Here is a 14714-nt window from a genome sequence, read left to right on the forward strand (position 1 = left end):
GGCCGCCTGAGCACCCCTTGCTGGCAGACAGTGTCCTGGAAGTCAGGTCTGAGGGGCCGCCCGGCTTTTAGGGAAAGTTTGATGTATGCCTCCTCCCATCCTACAGACCCGTGAGCAGCTGCAGGCGGACGTGCAGCGGGCGCAGGCACGCATCGAGGACCTGCAGAAGGCCCTGGCCGAGCAGGGGCAGGTGAGCGCGCGGGCCTGGGCCCCGGGGCCTCCCTGCCATGCACCTGGGAGGGCGGAGGTCTTCGGGTGTGTGCATGGGTGAGGACTCCATCTGCACACTGAAGACGCTCCCCAGCTCTCTCTGCTGTGTTTACATCACACCTCGGTAAAAGATTTAAAAGCAGAAGCAACGTGTATTTGGAAGAATTCCACAGTAAGCCGGGGACGAGGCGCGAATTCTCCTGACCAAGCCTCTCTGGGCTTGACCGGAGGCCCCGTCCGCCTCCTCGCTCAGGGCCGGGAACCCAGGCCCCAGGGCTTTCTGCCACTCCCCTTAGTCCCTGGGACGGCCAGCCCCTCCGGGCTCCTCAGATCCCAGGGAAGGGCCCCCACCCGTGTTCTCTGAGCAGCCCCCGACCTGTGGATGGTCCTGACGCGGGACGATGCTGGAAGATGTCTATGGGGGCTGTGAGGGTGTGGGCTAGAGATGGCCTGGCTCACAGCCGAGTGCAGTGCAGACCCACAGAGGCCCTGGGGTATCGACTGCCCGGTGCATGGCTGGGCAGACAGACAGTGCAAGAACCTGAGTGACTGCCCTGCCTCACTGCCACAGCCTCGCTGGAGTGCCCGAGGCCCCGAATCACCCAGGACCCAGGTCACCCAGGACCGCACCTGTCCTCTCCACGCCAGCTCAACCTCCTGGCTCCCACTGGCTACGTGCCAGGGTGCCCTGGACCTGTGATGTCCATGCGGGCTCCTGGCCTTGGCTCACACGAGCCTGGGTGCCATCCACCTCTATCCGAGACCCTCCAAGAAAAGGGGTGAACCTGGGTTTTCATCAGCCACGGGACAGGTGCTCCACTCTCGGTTACTTCAGAAGCTGGGTGTTGAGTCCTTTCGTCACATCCTCTGTCCTGCTGAACCGTGACGTAAATCACAGCTGTGTCCTTCAGTGCGTTTATTTCTCGGCTTCAATTTACTTTTCAAGGATATGAAGTGGATTGAAGAGAAGCAAGCGCTGTTTCGGAGAAATCAGGAGCTTGTGGGAAAGGTACACCCGCCCCACCCCGTCTGTCTGAGAGGCCCTGCTTTCCCGGGAAGACAGGAACCCCCGCCTGCCCACCTGCTGCCCACCTGCTAGGGACCCACCCAGTCTCTGCCACAAGGCCCTGTGTGGACTCACCTTGGAGGGAGGGCTCGGATGGGGGGCCTGGGCCAGTCAGCTGTCCCTGCAACGCCAGCAGCTGTCAGGGAAGCCGGGTTTGGCTTCCAGTGGCCTCCAGGATGCCTCCTGTGTTTTATTTTATAGATTAAACAAATGGAGACAGAAGAAGCTCGGTTAAAACACGACGTCCAGGATGCGAAGGACCAGAACGAGCTGCTGGAGTTCCGGATCCTGGAGCTGGAGGTGTGGGGCACTGAGGGGCAGGGGATGGGGATGGGGTGGGGGGCAGGGGCAGGGGTGGCAGGGAGCTGTCCCGAGCCGGTGCCACCCAGGCTGCGAGTCCTGCCGTGTCACTTGGAGGAAAGCAAAAAGCAGAGCAGGCGCGTCCACGCACAGCTCCGGGCCCTCCCTTTGCCCCAGTCCCTCGGGGCATCCGACGACGGGGCTCCCCGGGCGGAAGCCAGTCCCCAGGGCCATCTGGGCTCGGAGGTCCCCACTTGCTTCCGCCAGCGTCCACTCAGGCTGTCCCCTGGGCAGGTCCGAAGGGTGTGGCCACGGCTACGGCAGCCAGGGTCTTATTTTCACAAAGACCACGTTAACTGTTCAGTGGGCTTCGCATTCTCACTGTGTCCCCGGGGGGCCCCCGCATTGCCCTCCCAGGAGGGAGAGGACCCCCGTGTGCCCAGCCTTCTGCTGTCTGTCTTAGGAGAGGGAGAGGAAGTCTCCCGCCATCACCTTCCACCACACCCCCTTCGTGGACGGGAAGAGCCCCCTGCAGGCGTACTGCGAGGCGGAAGGCGTGACGGTAACGCCCTGGCCCCGCCCCCGCCGGCCTCGCCCCGCCCTCCCGCCCGCCCCGCCCCGCGCGCCTGGTCCAGCACGGCTGTGTCTCTGCTTCTAGGACATCCTGGTCTCGGAGCTGATGAAGAAGCTGGACCTGCTGGGGGACAACGCCGTAAGTGTAGGTCGCTCTCCTGACTTGTGCATGCCTCCCCGCGCGCCGCCCTGCACGGCCCAGGGCCCCTGTGAGTCCCGTGGTGCCCGGCCCCTGCCCCGGGCGCACCCGCCTCCAGAGCTGCTGACCAGCCCTCTGGCGTTTACGAGAAATTCCGTTCTTTCTCACAGTGTACCCGATTCCTCCAGCAGAGATGCTTCTAGCCCCGTGTTCTCAGTTTCTGAATCCCTCTCGGTCTTGAAGTTCTCCCACATCCATGGTGGGGCTGGGGGCTGGGGGTCCTTAAGGTCCCTTCAGTTCAGTTCAGTGGCTCAGCGCTCAGTCGTGTCCAACTTAGACTGCTCGAACTCAGGGCTTCCCACCTAGTTTTGGCGGAGGGGCGCAGCCTATGAACAATCTCCGAATCTCACTTAGGGCAGAGTCCCAATCTCTACAGCAAATTCCTCAAAAGAATATTAATTGCTGAATGAGTGACTGCACCCCTCCATGCACCCTCCACCCATCGCCCCTCACCCATCGTCCCTTCATCCATCATCTCTGAATCCATCCTCCGCTACCCTTCCATCTGTTCTCTGTTCACCCCCCACACCCCCTCCTGTACTTGTTAAGCCCCCGCCTGGGGAGGGTGACCATCTGTGCTGGCAGAGGCCCCAGTGCACACCCCAAAGTGTCCCCTCACAAGTACACAGTCTCCTGTGAAGCACCCTGGGCTCCACGTCCTGCTCACTGTGCTCAAGAGAGATCAAAGCTCTAGGATAGGTGCACTTCACGTGAAAGATGGAGGAAAAAATGCGTGCACGCACACACACACACACACACACACTCACACACACACACACTCACGCATGTACACCAAAACCCAGGCACTCGTGCACACCCTCAGGGCCAGTTCTCCCAGCAGCTCCCGAGTGTTCAGGGCCCTGCGCTGATAGGAATCCCTCCTCCCTGCCCCCTGCCCTGCCCTTTAGGTGGGAGGGTAGGGTGGCTTCCACAGGGAGACCCTCCTGGCCATACCTGCTGTGCCCCTGATCCCGGGTTGGGACTCCCCGCTCCACCTCAGCTGCGGGCAGCGGAGGCAGCAGGCCACAGCAGGATGGCCATCCTCACCGTGTGCTCCGGGCTCAGCCTGAGTACCAGCCCCACCAGGGGCTCCAGGGAGCCTTTCAGTTCACAGCTGAAGAGACTGAGGCCCCATAGGGCACTTCCCAGAGGCACAGAGCTGCCGTGATGGCCAGCGAGGATGAGCCCAGGCCTGCCCAGTCCCCAGCCCCGCAGTTGCCCTCCCAGGAGCGCCAGGGTCACGTGCCCTGGAGCCATCGTGCGGCCTCAGAGGCAGGGACAGAGGACGCACTGCCAGTTCCGTGTGCCAGCGACCCCAGCGGCTCCCGAAGGAGCCAGGGATCGCTCAACTCAGCAATCCCAGCAGACTCCTTGCCCCTTGTCTCTGCTCTCCGCCACCCCCCGGCAGCCCCCAGCTGGGCCCAGCAGTGGGGACAGCCCGGCTCACCCCCTCCAGCCCCTGGTGCTCATGCAGGTGGGACATCCTCTGAGGAAGCCTGCCAGCCCCAAGGCCAGGGTCACCCTCCCAGAAGGACCACCCGGGTGGGCCCACTGGGATGAGGCATGAATAAAACACGCAGGGAGAAGGCGAAGCAGCAGGGATGTTTGATCTTTGCTTCACATTTGTAAGCGGTGCTTTAATAATTCAGGCCGCACGTGAGGAGAGCTGGCTTTGAGTAAGAATCCGGACAGAGTGCGGAAGCCTGGCTGCTCTTTCCGCCACCCACCGTCCCATCCTGCTCCCTGCCCACTTAGGCATGGTCGCCTGCAGTGAGAGGGCCAGAGGGGCAAGCCGGAGGCTCAGTGGGAGTCAGCAAGGCCGAGAGCGAAGGGGGTTAGAGCCTCCTGGAAGGGCAGTGACATTTAGCTGTGACCCCATCTTTCCCATGCCCACCGAACACCTGTCACCCACCCACCCAGCATCTATCACCACCACCCACCCGCCCATCCACCCAGTGCCAGTCACTCACCCCCACACTGAGCGCCCAGCACCTGTCACCCACCCACCCAGCACCTGTCACCCACCACCCACCTGCCCACCCAGCGTCCATCACCCACCCGCCCATCCACCCAGTGCCAGTCACTCAACCCCCACTGAGCGCCCATCACCCACCCACCCAGCCCTGTCACCCACCCACCCAGCACCTGTCACCCACCACCCACCTGCCCACCCAGTGCCAGTCACTCACCCCCACTGAGCGCCCATCACCCACCCCACCCAGCCCTGTCACCCACCCACCCACCTGCCCACCCAGCGTCCATCACCCATCACCCACCTGCCCACCCAGTGCCAGTCACTCAACCCCCACTGAGCGCCCATCACCCACCCCACCCAGCCCTGTCACCCACCCCACCCCAGAAGGCACTCCCCTGACCATATGAGAATTCCGCTCTTGAATGCAGAATCTGACCAATGAGGAGCAAGTGGTCGTCATCCAAGCCAGGACAGTCCTGACCTTGGCAGAGAAGGTAACAGTGGGCGCGCTCGGGGGAGGGCCGGGTCCCTTCTGGCTCAGTTCAGAGGAAATGCTCTTCCTGGGAAAGGGCGGATCCAAGGGGGTGGGATGGAAGCTGGCGGGGGCCGGGGTCCACTAAGCCTGGCTGCTTGGGAGGCCTGGCACACACATGAGTCAGACAACACCCACCAGGCATGTCTCCCCAAGGCCAGCTCTGCCCTGATTTCCCCAGAGGCTGGAGTCACGGTGGGTCTGTTAGAGAAATTCAGAGAGTGAGCTGGTCACACCGGGTGCCGGCCCTTCCCAGGCATGCCTGAGTCCACGTGGCCCCTGAGGCACCACGCAGGCCGTGGGACACCGTCCCCGTTTCTGCCCAAACCCTGCGCGGCTGGGCAGCCCAGCAGCCACGCTGCCATTGCCTGGTCTGCCTGTTTGCCCTGCCACAACCCTCCTCTGGGGGCCGCCCACCGGGGCCCCCCACCCTCCGCTTCTCTGCTCCCAGGACCACCCACCTTCCACTAGTTCCCCCCGCCCCCGCCCCACCTGTAGCCAGAACCCGCTGGTAGGCCTGCAGTGAGCGCCCCGTCCCACAGGCCTCCAGCAGGGCGTGGAGGGCTGTGCCCATAAGTAGGAGTTCAGAGGCCAGCTCCTGGGAACACAGGCCTCCTGACACCGCTCCTCTCGCGGGGGGGGTGTGAGGGCAGGCTCCCTGGATGCCAGGCGGGGCTGAGAGGTGGGGCCCAGGCCTGGCCTGCACGGTGGGCACATGGAGCCCATGATGCCCGCCCAGCTCTGACTCCCGCAGGGGCTGAGCCCTCCCTCCCCAAGGAAGAGCAGGAAGGACGGGCCACGGCCCCAGGCTGTCTCCCTGGGGCTGGGGAGGCGGGCTCTGCTGACCGAGGGGGTGACGCGGGGCTCACGGCCGCCGGGACCTTCTGTCTGTGCCCAGTGGCTCCAGCAGATCGAGGAGACGGAGTCGGCCCTGCAGCGGAAGATGGTGGACCTAGAGAGCGAGAAGGTGGGTGCACGCCCGGCCCCGCAGCCCAGCGCCACCACGTCCCACACACGAGGCCCAGACGCGGGTCCTCTTGTGTTCCAGGAGCTGTTCAGTAAGCAGAAGGGCTACCTGGACGAGGAGCTCGACTACCGGAAGCAGTGCTTGGACCAGGCTCACAAGGTGAGAGCCGCGCGGGGTTTGGGCAGAAACGGAGACGGTGTCCCACGGCCCGCGTGGTGCCTCAGGGGCCATGTGGACCCAGGCCTGCCTGGGAAGGGCCTGCGCCCTGTGTGACCGGCTCACTCTCTGAATTTCTCCTGCCGGAAACCCCTCGCCCAGCGAGTTCCGAGGACGCCTTACTGCCCCTTTGGCCACCCTTGGCCCCAGGAGTGCAGGCAAATGAGCAGAGGTCAAGTGGGCATTTGAACTGAGCTGAGAAAACAGGATTTATTGAAACGATGCATTTATGAATGAAAGGAACATGGCTGAGTGTCTGTCCACCGGCATCACGAGCTGCTCACCTGCCCTTGGCGCACCCGCCTGCTCTGCAGGAGACCTGTCCCCAGACAGACCTGAAGGGAGGCCCCGTGTGGGGTCGACCCCGAGAGCCCACTTGTCTCCGTTGCTGTCAGTGAGTCCTCACTGAAGTGAGCTGGAGAACGTGGGAAGAAATTTCATTTGCACCTCAGGCAGCCTTTCTGTTTCAAGGTGGCCCCCAACTCAGTGTCACACTTAGCTCCTCAAACTGGGCTCAACAGAGGTGCTTCCTGCAGGAGCGGGGCCCACGCTTCCTCTGCAACAGTAAGCCACACCTGTAGGTCACTGTCACGGGCAGGGCGGCCCTTGCAGGCAGCGTGGGCCTCTGTCCCCTGCCTGCAGAGTACGCTGTGAGCGGGGTGCTGTCCTGTGGCCCACGAGGTCGCTGGAGGAGCAGACAGCGTCACCCTGGGGCGGTGGGTGGGGGCTTCGGCACACAGCCCTGAGGGGCGCCGTGGGGCTGCGGAGATGCTGGCCCCCTCGTGGGGTGACTGTCGGGCTGCGCCCCGGGTGCCACTGTCCGGGCCCCCCTCTCCAGTGTTGGCAGGCGGGCTGCACACCGTGGTGCCCCCTGGCTTTCTCTTTCTTTTCTCTTGTGGCCCCACTGGGTCCTCCTACGGCACCCGGGCTCCCCGTGTTGCTGCTGGAAGGCTTCTCTCGTCACCCCACAACATGTGGGATCTTAGTTCCCCAGCCAGGGATTGAACCTGCATCCTCTGAATTGGAAGGCGGATGCTTAACCTCTGGACCACCAGGGAAGTCCCCAACCCTGGTTTCCTTGATGCCAGAGTTAAGCCTGCACTTCCTGCTGGACAATTAGCCATTTTATCTGCCACTCATGGAACCCCGTGCAGGAGGGGGCACCTACCCACCTTGGGATGCCTTGGCAGGGGGGCCTGCCAGCTTCCACACCCTCCCTGCTCTGAGCACTGGAGCCACACCTGGGATTTCAGGGGGAAAGGCAGTCCTCACCCTACAGAGCCAGCTTCTGGGCGTCTGGGTGGCCGTGGCTCAAGCAGCTGCATCACGTGAGCAAGGTCAGACCATCTCTGCCCACAAGCTTGGGGTGAAGTCACTGTGATGTGTGTGCTAAGCCCCACACTCAGCTGCCTTTATTTGCAAGCCGTAGCTTATCTTAAACGCACTAAGCTCTAAGAAGTGGCAGCTGATGTGTGGTGTGAGCTGGCCGTGACAGCTGACTGGGGACAGTTGATTTTGCGCCTGTCAAGGACAATAACAGGAACAAAGGGCCCTTTCCCCCCATTTCCTAAAATGTCTACTCAGCCAAAAGCACGCCCCGTAGTCATTTCGCCTGAAGAGGAAACATTCATTTGTGAGGAACGTCGACCTAAAACATAGTCACAGCCTAGAAGTTAACAGTTATGTTTTATTCAGTGGAAATTTTTAGGACTTAAGCCCAGGAGGCAGCATCTCAAGTGACTCTGAGAAAACAGCTCAGAGGAGGCGAGTGAAAGTCACTCAGTCGTGTCCGACTCTTTGTGACCACATGGACTGTACAGTCCATGGACTTCTCCAGGCCAGAATACTGGAGTGGGTAGCCTCTCCCTTCTCCAGGGGATCTTCCCAACCCGGGGATCAAACCCAGGTCTCCCACATCGCAGGCAGATTCAGTTTTGCAACAAAGAGCAGGTAGTCTGAACATCAGAAGATTATTGTGCATTAAAGAAAACAAGATAATCTAAGTCAAGGAATGTAGTGCCCTTCTGTGTCTGGGAAGATGCAAGAGTCTGGGCTCCCTGCAACCACTCCTTTCATACGCACCTCAGCTGTCCCGGGCCGCTGTCCTGTGCTTTTCACTTCCTGAGCTTCCTTCGGGTTCACCGTGGGGAGCGGCTACAGGCTGACGGCTGCTGGATGGCAGGCGTTCTTTCCTCCCCGAGTTCCCTCAGGGCTCACTGGCTCACACTGGAGGACTGCAGTCACTGAGGACTGTGACATCCTTATTTACTGATAGGACGTTTCTCGGGAGGGTACATTTTTGTACCCTTTGGGAAGAATTTGGCTGTTTCAAGATTGTATCTATGAAATTTCCTGAGGAACAAGCTTTGAAAGTGCTCCAGATCGAACTGCTGAGTCCTCGGTCATTTATAACGAGGTCTGTGTTTTGGCTTCTGGTGACAGCTCAGGGGTGGTACTGCAGGAGTTTGAGCAAGCAAACTCTGGGAGATGGTGAAGGAAAGGGAAGCCTGGCGTGCTGCAGTCCGTGGAGTCGCAAAGAGGCGGACGTGACCGAGTGACTGAACCGGGGACGGGCAGCATTTTAGGTTCTCTGTGATGGAGCCCCTGGGGGTGCGAGGGCTGGGGCTGGAACCCCCAGTGTCTCTCCCTCAGCAGACCCTGTGCAGGTGGTCCACCCAGGGGTCTCTGTGGCCCGCCTCAGCATCCTCACCATGAGCCAGGGCTGACGAGCATGCCTGCTGCCTGGAAGTGGGGGCTGGAGGGCTTCGTGCAATGAAGCCTAGGCCAGCGTGGCCCACCCAGGCACTGTGGGCGGGGCGTCGATAGGTGCACCATGGACAGAGGAGGAGAGGAAGCTGTGAGGTGGGCAGAGGCTGGGCACCTGGGGGCTTGAAGTGAAGGTGAGGCCATGTGTGCAAGCAGCAGGGAGGGAGACAGACAGAAGAGAAGGGAGGAGACGGGGGGCAGGTGTGTGCACCATAGTCTGAAGGCCCGAAGCCTGACCCCAAGGTGCTGGCCGGGCCACGCTCTGTCAGAGGACTCGGGAGGCCCGCCTGCCCGCTCCAGCTCCCGGGGCCTCGGGTGCTCCGGGCCTGTGGCCGCTCCAGCTCCCGGGGCCTCGGGTGCTCCGGGCCTGTGCCCGCTCCAGCTCCCGGGGCCTCGGGTGCTCCGGGCCTGTGCCCGCTTCAGCTCCCGGGGCCTCGGGTGCTCCGGGCCTGTGCCTGCTCCAGCTCCCGGGGCCTTGGGTGCTCCGGGCCTGTGCCCGCGCTGCCCCAGCCTCTGCCTGTGCCGTCACTTGGCTCCCCTCACCTGCCATGACTGTCACCAGTCCCCTCTTCTTCTAAGGTCGTGAGTCAGTGGATGGAGGCCCCTAACCCAGTCTGGCCTCAGGTGCACTGGCTGACATCTGCTGAGACCCTGTTTCCAAATGACCCATGTCCACAGATTCCAGGCCTTAGGACTTGATGCTGCTTTGGGGGCACGAGTCACCCGCACAGGCGGCAGTGGGGCCACAGAGCCGACAGCCTGGTCCCTCTGTGTTACTGCAGACAAACCCGTGGGGACCGTCCTTCCTCCTTTTTAGCGACTCAGAAGCCCAGGGTTTGGCGAAGTTGTGAGCAAAGTAAGAAGCCTTTGTTGTCTTTCCTCAAGAGACACCTGCCCAGACCACCGCCCGTTTGGCCGACCTCCTACTCCACCTTTGAATTCTGCTGACCCCAACATCCCTAATGTTTCATTGCACCTTAAACATCGCATGGAAGGGATGCTCTTGACATAAGTACTCCTGGACTGGCTCCACCCTCCAGAACATCATTTAACTGGTCCAGGAGGCAGCAGTCCCCTCTTTGGGCTGGTCCGGAGGTGCCCTGGCTCCCAGGCAGGGTGCCTGGGCCCCAGGCAGTCCCCGGGAAGAAGGCGAGGCCTGACATGTCCCCTCCCGCCCCCAGCGCATCCTGGAGCTGGAAGCCATGCTGTACGATGCCCTGCAGCAGGAGGCCGGGGCCAAAGTGGCTGAGCTGCTATCCGAGGAGGAGCGCGAGAAGCTCGGGGTGGCGGTGGAGCAGTGGAAGCGCCAGGTCATGAGCGAGCTCCGGGAGCGGGACGCCCAGATCCTGCGGGAGCGCATGGAGCTTTTGCAACTGGCGCAGCAGGTGCGGGAGAGGCGTGGTGCCGTGGGGGTGGGGCCTACGAGAGGGGCGTGGTGCCGCGGGGCGGGGCCTACGTGAGGGGCGGGGCACCGCGGGGTGGGGCCTACGGGAGGGGCGTGGTGCCGCGGGGCGGGGCCTACGTGAGGGGCGGGGCACCGCGGGGTGGGGCCTACGGGAGGGGCGTGGTGCCGTGGGGCGGGGCACTGCGAGTTGGGGCCTACGGGAGGGGTGGGGCATCGCAGGGCCAGGGGTGACCGGCTGGGGCAGTCCTTCCTGTGCCCTCGCCTTCTGATGGCCAGGCCTCCAAGGACCGTATCTGCCTGGCCAGGGCCTTCCACTGGCTGGGCCCTCCCAGGTGCCCTTGTAATGACCACACGCACAGTGGCCAACCTCTTCACTAGCCTTGGCCACGGGGGGCCCTCCCAGACTGCCTGTTCCAGACGAGCCTGTTGGGCCGTCCTGCCCAGGCCTCTGGGTGTACATCCCCCTTCAGGGGCCCCAATACCAGTCTCTTCCCTGACTCCTCCCTCAGTGGTAAGATCTGAAGAAGGTGTTGTCTGGGGGACAGCGAGCAGTTCCTGGGCCTGGGACTTGGGGACGTTCTCCTGACCTTCAGACACTTGGCCTTGGGCCAGTCTGGCCAGTCCATTTCTAAGGGGGGATGAGGGACACACCAGACCAGCAGCCTTGGTGTGTGAGACTTGCCTCCAGTCCCCCGCACGGGCAGTGTGGCCTGGAAGGAGCCGCGTGGCTGTGTTCCGTGTTCAGATAACCTAGTGGACCCAGGTGTCCTGTGAGTGTCAGGGATGACGTCTCACCAGAGGACTGTTGGGTACCAGGACCCTTGCTGTCAGATCCGAGGTGGTCAGTGTGAGGACCCCTCACTCCCTCCAGACGGGCAGTGTCAGAGCCCAGGTTCATCCAGGGTCCGGGCCAGGCATCCAGGTCGGGCGTGGACGCACGCGTCCATCTGACCGACTCTGTGCACCACAATGTAGGCTAGGCTTTCCAGCTGTGCGGTCAGCCTTGCCCGCAAAGTGCTCCCCCGACTGGCTCCACGACCCTTCAGGCTGATCCTTGGGCTGCTGTAGCGACGTCTGGGAAGGACCATGAATCGGGCCCTTACCGTTTGCTTGGCCTCTAGCATAGCGATTTGTGATCTGAAGCTGCCGGAGGTGGGAGTATGGCCGAGGCTGGGGGGGCGCCCGCTCTTTTGTTGGAGCAAAGAGCAGACTTGGAGAAGCTGTGTTGGAGAAACTGAGGCAGGCATGTTTCACCCAAGGCCCCAGAAGTCTGTGGGGAAGGCAGCCCAAGGCCCCACCCAGACGCTGGGACAGCTGCTCTGTGGGATTTGCCCACCAAGTGCATCAGTGAAAATCCTGAAAGATCTTTTCTCACTTGGTTTCCCAAATATTCTGATTCTTGAGGATTTTCCTCCTTTGAACATTGCAGAGAATTAAAGAATTAGAAGAAAGAATAGAAGCCCAGAAGAGGCAAATAAAGGAACTGGAGGAAAAGGTAAGTAAAGTCAGTGTGAACTTCGAGGCCGACTCACAGAGGAGGGCGGTAGCTCCCGGTGCCCCGCAGCACTGCTCTGAGGCTGGGGTGTTGCTGGGCAAAGAGGCTCCGAACCAGGGGCTGGAGTGCGGGGTCTGGGAACACCCTGGCCTCGATGACCCAGCCATGCCACCCCCAGGACCATGCCTCTCACGGTCTCAGTGTCCCAGCCTTGGGGGTACCTGTGGACCAGTGACCAGGGCCCTTTCGTGAGAGCCCTTTACTGTGGTTCCTGAGCTGGGAAGCTCTGGGTGCTGGGGTACAGCTGGTTTGGGGCCATGTGACTCGAGGTGAGGGAGAACCGTCCAGCTCTTCCCCCAACCCCTGGCTCTGTGAGTCCCAACAAGGTGGATGGAGCGCCCGTGGGGACAATCCTGGTTCTTCCTGTGGGGTTCCCTGAGCTCTAGGACAGTTAGATGTTTTATTTTATTTTTAATTTAAATTTTGTTTTCTGTGACTTAGGATGTTTCAGTGGCTTCTGGTGGGCTTTCCTGGTGGCTCAGCAATAGAGAACCTGCCTGCAATGCAGGAGAAGTGGGTTCAATCCCTGGGTTGGGGAGATCCCCTGGAGAAGGAGATGGCAACCCACTCCATATTCTGGCCTGGGAAACCCCGTGCCGAGGAGCCTGGCGGGCTACAGTCCAGGGGGTCGCAGAGAGTCGGACGCGACTGAGCAACTAGCGCAAGGACCGAGGGCCCCTCCGCCCGGCAGCCCCTGGAGCTGGTCCCCGCCTGCCCTGCCCACCCTCCTGAGGACAAAAACGGCCCCTTCCGTGGGCACTCTACCGCCATCTGCCGAACAGTCTTGGTGGTAACTTGCAAATCCGGAGCCCGCAACAGGCCGCTGGAGCCCTAGGGGGGGGGGCATGACTTGCCAGGCCCAGAGGAGCCTGGGAGCAAAGCCGCGCCTGCCCCCTGGGTGGGGGCAGACAGGCACCAGGCGCGGGCGCTGGGGGGGGCGGGGGGGGGGAGACGGGGAGGGCACAGCCTCGGGGTGGTACTGTCTCTGCCTCCTTTTCCATCTTAAAGCGAGAGCATTTGTTTGCATTAAATGCTCGAATTTTTTAAATTGGGTGTTTACTCTTTTAAGCTAGCTGAAGGGGCTCCGCTTTTCCAAGCAGCTGTACTGCGGCCAGATTTTCTCTTGTGTCTAAAGTGGCCAGGCCCCTCCCCCAACCCAAAAGGAGGGTTTCTGAGTGTGAAATCTATTCAGCATGTTGGCTGTGGTTTATCACTGATAATGGGACTGAGACCAAAATATTGGCCCGGAGTGCTGGTGTTTGCCTGGCACTTGGCCCATCTTTCCACCCGTAAGACTCCCATCATCACTATAGCCGGTTAGCATCCTCAGCATCAGCCCGGCGACAGGGCCAGATGGGCCGGTCCCCATCCCCCAACCCAGAGGCTCCCTCCTGACCGTCGCCTCCAGCCCGCCCTCTGGACGGCGTGGGGCCCCACAGCACGGTCCCCGGGGACAGACAGCGTGGTCACTTCCGACCCAGGTGTCCTCACGGCCCCTCGCAGCTCCGCCCTTGACCCGCTGGACACAGCGCGCCAGGACCCGCTCCCGTTGCCCTGTCTGCGGTCACATGCTCGTTCTTGCCAGAAACTCTACAAACTCTCTTTTCTTTCTTTCCTTCCGTGTCTCCGCCCTCCCCTTTGCTTTTCAGTTCCTATTTTTGTTCTTATTTTTCTCCTTAGCTTTCATTCTGTGGTCATAGCTCGCCTGGGCACTCTGGCGTGGTGAGTATCTCTTGTCCACGTCCCAGGGACCAGCAGGGCCCCCACTTTCTGTAAGCACGGGGGCTCCCTGGAGGCGACACCCCGGGCCCACATGGGTCCTAGAGGGGAGGGTCTGCTGTCATCAGAGGGGAAGGGGTGCTCGCCTTCCTGGAGAAGGTCCCCTGGGGACCTCCTGGGAGAGAGATGTGTACACACACTCCCTGTTCTCTGCTCCGGGCAGCTCGGCAGGAGGCAGCACTGGGGGGTTGGTGACTTTTGTCCTTTGTGTATCGAGTTTGATCTGGGGTGACACTAGAGATTCGGCCAGGACCCCCACCTTCCTGACAAGCTGGGCTCACTCAGGATGTCACAGTCATCCTAGGCTGTGACATCGTCCCTGCAGCTTTCAGCCCGAGGTGCATGTGAAAGCTTGACCACTGTCTCCTTCCCAAACAAGACCTCGTCATCCCGTCTCTGTCTGTGGGCACCACCCCCCGACTCCTGCCAGAGGGCCTTTCCTCTGGAGCAGAGCCATCCTTCCCGGCACCCTTGTCCCTCCAGCCCCTTCCCTCTCACCCTCCCACCTCCCTGATCTGTGTCCTGCGTCTCTTTCCCTCCAGCCCCCCTTTCCTCCAGCTTTACCAGAGAGCAGCGGGTGCCCATCCAAGACTCGGGGGGAGCCGGCCTCTGCAGACCCCCTGCCGTCGAGGAGGAGGGAGAGAGGGGGTCTCTGAGCACCTCCGAGGGGACTGTTCACTTTGATGAGCCGGAATTAGAACTCGTTCTCCGACTGGGCTTCTCTGAAGGGGCCTGGTCTTGGCTGCGGACCCCAGGTCCTCGCTTAGGACACAGCCCCCGGCCCCAGTTACGGGGACACGCGGGGCCCCTGCTGGTGGGTGCACAGGCCGCTTCCGTGCAGGAGCCCCGGCCCCCGCCTCCCCTGGTTCCCTCAGTGACCGCGACAGGAGTTGGAGGAGAGGGCGGACTCCCAGAAACAACGCAGGCGGCCCGCAGCACGCCGTGGCGGGGCTGCTGCCACGACGGGGACCTTCGTCCAAGGCACCCGGGTGGCTCATGGAGCATCTCCAGCGTGGTTCCCCGGGTCGCCTGGGCCAGCTGCGAAGACGCTGCAACCCGCTTGCTGGGGTCCTGGGCGCTTGCTGACCGACGCGTGCGGCCACCCTGCCATGTTAGACGCTGTCGCCAGTGGGAATGGAGCTGTGGATGCCACGGTGCCACCAGCCCCCCA

The 14714-nt window shown here is 62.1% G+C and overlaps 1 protein-coding gene across 18 annotated transcripts in view; it reads left to right on the plus strand.

Annotated features, from left to right (window-relative positions):
- Nucleotides 1-13464, plus strand: part of JAKMIP3 (Janus kinase and microtubule interacting protein 3) — a 36356-nt gene extending 22892 nt beyond the window's left edge. For 7 of the 18 annotated variants that reach the window (XM_068961808.1, XM_068961811.1, XM_068961810.1 and 4 more), the window contains 11 exons: nucleotides 107-190; nucleotides 1157-1219; nucleotides 1478-1576; nucleotides 2040-2138; nucleotides 2235-2294; nucleotides 4752-4817; nucleotides 5754-5822; nucleotides 5904-5981; nucleotides 9986-10189; nucleotides 11639-11704; nucleotides 13414-13464. In XM_068961808.1, the coding sequence (XP_068817909.1) occupies nucleotides 107-190; nucleotides 1157-1219; nucleotides 1478-1576; nucleotides 2040-2138; nucleotides 2235-2294; nucleotides 4752-4817; nucleotides 5754-5822; nucleotides 5904-5981; nucleotides 9986-10189; nucleotides 11639-11704; nucleotides 13414-13464 (939 nt within the window). Of the gene's footprint in view, nucleotides 1-106; nucleotides 191-1156; nucleotides 1220-1477; nucleotides 1577-2039; nucleotides 2139-2234; nucleotides 2295-4751; nucleotides 4908-5753; nucleotides 5823-5903; nucleotides 5982-9985; nucleotides 10190-11638; nucleotides 11705-13413 lie in introns of all 18 variants that reach the window. The other 11 variants (XM_068961809.1, XM_068961814.1, XM_068961818.1 and 8 more) reach the window with 7 other exon arrangements.
- Nucleotides 13465-14714: the final 1250 nt, after the last annotated feature.

The sequence above is a fragment of the Capricornis sumatraensis genome, chromosome 23, assembly GCF_032405125.1.
Source record: "Capricornis sumatraensis isolate serow.1 chromosome 23, serow.2, whole genome shotgun sequence".
Lineage (NCBI taxonomy): Eukaryota > Metazoa > Chordata > Mammalia > Artiodactyla > Bovidae > Capricornis > Capricornis sumatraensis.